The 7,194-nt window shown below is 28.6% G+C and overlaps 1 protein-coding gene across 1 annotated transcript in view; it reads left to right on the top strand.

Annotated features, from left to right (window-relative positions):
• The first annotated feature begins 6,153 nt into the window (after positions 1–6,153).
• LOC135957346 (ras-related protein Rap-2b) overlaps positions 6,154–7,194 on the top strand; it is a 52,175-nt gene continuing 51,134 nt past the window's right edge. The window contains exon 1 of the mRNA XM_065508075.1: positions 6,154–6,733. Coding sequence (XP_065364147.1) covers positions 6,642–6,733 — 92 coding nt within the window. The 5' untranslated portion in view covers positions 6,154–6,641. The remainder of the gene's footprint in view (positions 6,734–7,194) is intronic.

The raw sequence follows: 7,194 nt of genomic DNA, 5'->3' as shown, positions 1-7,194 counted from the left end.
GGAGCTATGACTAATTATGGACCGATCATAACAAAATTTGGTGACATAAATTCCGTGTATATAAAACTTATTTGAAGCTAAATTTGTGTAGATACCTATATAAATTAAGCATTTATGACCGAAAAGTTCAATTTCGGGAGGACATTTATATGGGGGCTAGTTGAAATAGTGGACCGATTTCTGCCTTTCCTCGTGTACAAAATTTTAACGATTAAAGATATTATAACAAAATTTGGAAGCAATAGAGACTCAAATGTCTTTAAATCAATGGCATTATAATTTTTGAAATTTTTTATTTTCAAATGCCGAAATTCCTAAAAAGGGGAAAATGTGTTCCAAAAACTGAGTTTTTTTTATAAAAGTTCCTACTGTGACGTTATTTATCGTGCGATAGCAAAAATACTTAGTAGGTATTTAAGAAACATATGGGGTTATACAAATATGAAGCTTTTTCGTAGATCGGTGCTTTGCCTTTTTAGAATTTTTTATTGAAACCGAAATTTTTTTTAAAAATTGACGAAATTTGGATAAGACTGGGGGGTGGTATGTCCGCTTAAGTGAGCCAAATTTTTCTTTACACGCTTTTGCATTAAGTTATCTTTCCAGATCATATACAAATTCTATATAGTCCGGAAGAAATTTTTTTTCTACAAAAGAAAAAATATATGGGCTTTTATGGGAAAAAACTTAAAAAATACGGGCCTTTTTACAAGTTCCAACTTTGGATGCGTATAACTTTTTATAGGGAAAAGATAACTATTAGCAAGTTTTTTTTATTTTATTAAGAATTTTATCGCCAATATAGCTGATATTTTAAAAATAAATTTCAACCATCCAAAATCCATAAAAATATCGAGCAAAAATTAAAAAAAATAAATCAATAAACCTGAATATCTCTTCAACTAATAGAGATAACCTACACTTGTAGATCTTCTTAAGGACTATTTATATTCAAAATTTCAGCTCATTCGGATTATAAATGGATTTTGGGCGATTTTTTTAAAAAATTTGAGTCCCGAGGTGACCAAATTTGAGGGGCTACGTACTTGCCCCCATTAGCGCTAGGAAGCTGAACAAACGTAAATGAACTCGAAAACACCTCAGCTCAAACCATGTGCAATATCGTAACAATATCTCCAATAGTTCCCAAGATACCAAATTATTTTCAAAAAAAAAAAAATTTAAACCACTGTGCGATATCTATTCAGGAACAAAGTTCCTTCTTTATGTCAATTCATCGACGCTTTCTTGAGAATTGTATTCCATTTTGTTTGTGTAAATAGTAAGAAGATCTTACTTCTCCTAGATCTATACCAAAAAGCTCTTAAAGGAATGGACGTGAGCTTTCATTCTATTTTGCCAAAAAAAAACAATAATTGTATATCTTCAGTCACAAAACATTTATTTTGCTATATATCCCACTCGCATCCCACTAAGCAACCAAATAGGTCTTAAAGGAATAGACACAAGCTTTCTTTTGAGCAAAAAAAAAATTAAAAAAGGGCCCATTTTAAAAAAATTTAGATTTTGCAAAAAAAATATAAAAAATTTCATATTTTGAAATTTTCGCATCCCACTAAGCGACTAAATATCTGAGCTTTCGGTTGAGCAAAAAAAATTTAAAAATTAAAAAAAAAGTCTACAAAGTTTTTGATTTTGCAAAAAAAGTCAAAAATTCCATGTTTTTAGTTACAAAACATTTGTTTGATAGATATCGAACTCGCATCCCACTAAGCGACTAAATAGGTCCTATTTATTTGGGACACATGATTTCACTTGATGTGAAATCCCCCATATACAATATTGAGTTATGAAATCAATCTTAGTAGCACAACCCAATTCGGAGAATATATCGAGCCCTTAGCGCCAAATTATTGTAAGCAACATTTTATAAATTTTTTTATTGCAAATATTAAAATTTTATGGACCGACTGATAATCTCAGAATATCAAAATTGTTAATAACTTCAAAATTATAGGGGTAAGATTTTATCGTAAGTCAATGTTTACATTTTACAGTAAACGAATTTTATCGTAAGCGACACATGGTTTGTATGAAATTTCACATGCGCAAAGAAGAAGTGTTGTCGAGTTTATGTTCTGAACGAGGACCTCATGGGCCCACCAGCTTAGAAGATATTCGCAGTTGAAAATTTATTTTTCAACATTTTTACCCACCTCCTTTGAAACTTTTTACATATGATTTTTGGGATTGGTTTATAACTAACAAGAAACATTTTAATAAAATCGGTTTTGAAAATTTTAATTTGGAATGCGTATAACTCGCTGACTGTGTATAAGACATAAATATCATACGCTAGCATGCATTTCATGTCAAGTGAACCAACTTTTGAAATCGATGTCTTCCGATCGGGATGAAATTTACACCAAGGTTAGTTCTATTGGATAGTAACTCAGACACAATTTTTCAACAAGATTGGTCGAGAACTCTCCGAGTTAAAAAAAAAAATGTTACATTTTGGTCAAGCAGGTGTTTTTACTTATCCATGTAACTTATTACCTATTGTTCTTAGCAAAATGTGACCCAAATAGTTTAGATAGCTCTTTCTTCAATCTTTCGAAAAAAATATTTAAAAAAAATAAAAAAATTTTAATATTTTTTTTCCGAAAACAAAAACTTTTTTGAGTTTTTTTCAATTTTTTAATTTTTAATTTTTTTTTTTTTAGCTCAAACAAAAGCTTAGATATTTTCCTTGAAGACCCTTTGGTTGCTAAGTGGGATGCGAGTGGGATATCTATCAAAATAAATATTTGCAAATTTGAATTTTTTTTTCAAAATGGGCCCTTTTTTAATTTTTTTTGCTCAAAATAAAGCCTAGTTATATTCCTTTAAGATATTTTAGGTCGCTTAGTGGGATACGAGTGGGATATCTATCAAAATAAATATTTTGTAATTCAAGATATACAATTTATGATTTTTTTTTTGCAAAATCGATTTTTTTTCCAATATAGGCCCTTTTTGGGCCCGATTTCAAAAGTTGGTTCACTTGACATGAAATGCCCCATATATATATCAATGATTTAGGATGAATCACAAAGCATTCACACAACATAGGTCCATCGTCAAAACTGAAACTCGAATGCTCCACATCTACAACTATTTAAATATTGAATGCCAATAAAATCAGCCAGTTAGAAATGTAAATTTATTTCCGGAATATGCGAAATGTCAAGCCATTAAGAAATGGCCCACAGTGCTTTGTTTTCATATAGGCAATGGAAAAAAATAGAAGGAGTTATTGCAGACGAATAAAAATTAGTGGAATATTACCTTTTGGTAAGATTAAGAAGAAATATAATTCTTGAAAAAATCCGTGAAAGGACACGGGTACCTCCCATATATCCTGAACATATAATTTTGAATAAAATTCACAGTTATACTCCTAACATTTTAAAATTTGGCTATAGTCATTTTAATAAAGTTATTGTTGTTTGTGAAAATTTTTATTACAATCGCAGCAGGGATTCGGGTGGCTGCCATACATCCTTTTCCTTAAAAAACCTATGAACCTGTATAAAATTATTAATTTCCAGAAATTATTGTTCTCTTATAATATTAGATGCAAAATTATGAAAATTTTATCGGAAGGATATTCATAATTCCAAGACATCAAGATTTCAATATCCTGTATAACTGTATAATTTTTTTTTTTTAAAAAATTCGTAAAAATCGTTTCTTATTTTGGAACCAATTTGGTTATAATCATTTTAGTAAAGTTAGTGTTGTTTGTGAAAATATTTATTACAATCGCAGCAAGGATTAGGGTGGCTGCCATACATCCTTTTCCTTAAAAAACCTATGAACCTGAATAAAATTATTCATTTTCAGAAATTATTGTTATCTTATAATATCAGATTAATTTAGTTATTAACATTTCAATTCTAGCAAGGATTTACATAACTGCCATATATCCTTTTTTAAAAAAAATACTGAAATATTTTATATATTTTCTAAATTCGGAAGGACGGATGGACGGACATTTACAAATATTGATAGCCTTATGGTTCAGCTGTAATATTAGAAACTGGATGTTGGACTATACTTTAAGTGTTCATAATATCAGCAGAAGCTCATATTAATATCTAAATCTAAGGATATGTAGGTTATATTAAATTATTGAGTTACTTACATTTACGGTAAAAATGTATTATTTATGGGTGCCATCAAAAACAAAATTTTTTTAAAGTTCTAATCAAAACGGACAAATAATGATTCCACATTATAATAAATAAGTAATAGGCATTAGATAAAATTAAAGAAAAATTAAAATTGATTAACACGTTTTTTTTCAAAATTAAATCAAACTTTGGAATTTTTTTTGGATTTCAGCAAAAAAACATACAACATCAAGAACCAAATAAAGACCTATTAATACACTTTATGCCATTAAACTACTTTTGTTAAATAACGCAATATTTCTTAGTTATTTAAAAGAAAAAACTGTATTATTTTATAAAAACCCAAAAATCTGGAGCTATTTCCCAAAACCATCAAATTGAAAATTTACGAAATGGTAATTTATACATTTAAACAAAAACAAAATTTTAATAGTTTTCATAAGAAAGGACAACTAATGATTACATTTTCTTATAGATAATACTTATGGCTATTCTATAGTAAAACATAATCAAAATAGATTAACACGTATTTTACTAATATTCCCACAAAGTTTTAGAATTTCAGGCTTACAATAAAAAAAATGTTAATTATTAAAAATTGCGCAGATTAAACTGTTAAGCATTTTTTGACAAAAACTGTAATTTTCCATAATTCCACATTCATATTCTTTCATTTGCAGCCAATTGCGAGTTTATATCTTTTAAAACGAACTTTTAACAATGATTTTAGTTAACCTTAATAAAAATATATTTTTCTCCATAAAATTTATGTTGAAAATGTACTAACTTTAGCGACCTCTAGTGACGACAAAAAAAGATATTTATAAAAAAGTCTCTTTTACACGAATGTGTTATTTAGTTGTCTATTGAAAAATATAAAATTCATTAACATCAAAGACATGATCTTGTTTTTGATTTTTGTCCATTGAACAAAGCACTGTGCGGCCCATGCCCCATTGTTTCTCGTCTTTAAATTAACCTAAGTATGTAGTGAAATTTCCAGGACTGTAAAATTACCCATTCAACATAAAATAAACATAAATATTTCACACTAAAATTAACATAAAAATAAATGTTTATTATTAGTTTGCTTTATTTATAAAACCCAACCAAACTCTATAAATACGAAAAACATAAAAATTTAATGGTAAATAATTCTAAATAAAAAACAAAATTTTATATATTCCACTTTTAGGAAACTTAAAAACAAAATACGGAACTCGGCATACGGCAGACGGAATTCAACAATCATCATTATTTTGAAAAGTAAAAAGGGAGAAACTAAAACAATAAAGACATGGTGGAAATTGTTACAACAGACACGTTGAATGTGAAAATTGTGATAAGAAAGCCAGGAAATTAGAGGAAAACAACTTAAGTAAATTGATGTTGTTGTTGTTTGCAAATGCGTGCTGTGTCTTGCTCAGTGGCATGTGGTTGTGTGTGTGTGTCAATATCTAAAGGTGTAAATTAAAGTGGGAGTGTATCAGTACAGGTGTAATTTTAATGGAAATTGCTTAAATGCCTGTAAAAGCAATTAAAATAAAACTCTTGTTGTTGCTGTTATTGCCATTGCAGCCCGTTTAAATTAAATTTAATTTAATATTAAAAACCCACAGTGAAAATAAGACAAAGGAGAAGGGAACCAGCCCTGGCTTAAGTGAAAATATTATATGACACTTAATGCCTGAAACTTTTTGCCACAAAATACATTCATTTTCTTGCTTCAATCTTAAAGAACGTTGTATTTACTCCAAGGATTGTTAAGGACATTTACTGAGAACAGCAAAGCTGCAGAGAGTGTGTTAAAAGGAAAGGAAAAATTTTCCAGAAAACTTATTTTTAATCATTTTTCAGCAAAATACAGAAAAACAACAGCACCAGCTTCAGTATACATTTACAAAAAAATATTAAAAACAAAAAAAAAAACTAATGTAAACGACATTGAAAAATCTACTGACAAGTAAAAGGAGTAGCAGTTTAAGTTGAACAAAAAAAAAAACAGAGAAAAATAAATAAATGTGGCACATTTATTTTATGGCAAAATAAAATGTTAAATAAAAAATAACAAAACTTTGTCAACATCAGCACTGGTTATATGAGAGATATAAGCACAATTTAAACAAACAAATAAATAAAAAAACTGAAACCAAAAAACAAAAAAAACAGCAGAGAAACGTCATTGTAGTTGCAACATCATAATCTGCAGCATCAATTCTTTGCTGCTCAACTCAACTTACGCACACATAAAACATAAAATAGCAGGGGAAATACAATTTTTTAAATTAATTGTTAAAACCAAAACGTCAGTTGAAGCTTATACTACAGACAGTGATTTATTTGTTAAATAGTCCACAAACGAAAAAAATATTGTTTAAAAAACATAAGGTTTCAAGCGATCTGTGTATATTTGAACACAGTTGTCAGTTTGACGTCAAAAATTTGCCAGCGCATTAATTTTGTGTGTCATTTTCTTCGAGTGTATTTGAATCGTTCGTCATAATGCGCGGCCGTCATTTACGTAGACGCTTCAGTTTACAACCGTCCTTTATGAAGGATGACAATGCTGAAGATAAACCCACCAAACGTGACAAGTAAGTTTCATTTATCTTTAAGTTTATTTATTTTTTTATTTTCTTCTTTTTTCATATTTCCTTTTAATTTTATTAAATTGTATTTAAAACCATTTTAATCGGAGAAGAATGCTTATGAAACAAATTGAATATTATTTAGAGGAAAAAGGTTGCAATTATTATAATGTTTGTAAGAAATTTATAGAGAGTTGCCTAAGTCACAGGGACCTCATGTCACGAATTTTGTTTCATTAGAAAAATTAAAACGAACACTTTTTTCGAAATGAAACCACTTTCAGTTTTCTAAGTGGAATTGATATTAATTTGTAATTATTTGCATAGAGAACATAGAGCGGAAACTCGAAAAAAACTCAAACAAAAAAATTACTCAAAAAAGTTACACATACTAGTGTTGTTTTTGTTTTCACATAGTTTTTTTACTAATACATTCATCACTTAGTTTTTTGACAACTGAGTTAGGC

This window comes from Calliphora vicina, chromosome 4, assembly GCF_958450345.1.
Source record: "Calliphora vicina chromosome 4, idCalVici1.1, whole genome shotgun sequence".
Taxonomy (NCBI): domain Eukaryota; kingdom Metazoa; phylum Arthropoda; class Insecta; order Diptera; family Calliphoridae; genus Calliphora; species Calliphora vicina.
The sequence above is the reverse complement of the archived record's forward strand: the minus strand, read 5'-3'. Positions and strand labels throughout refer to the sequence as shown.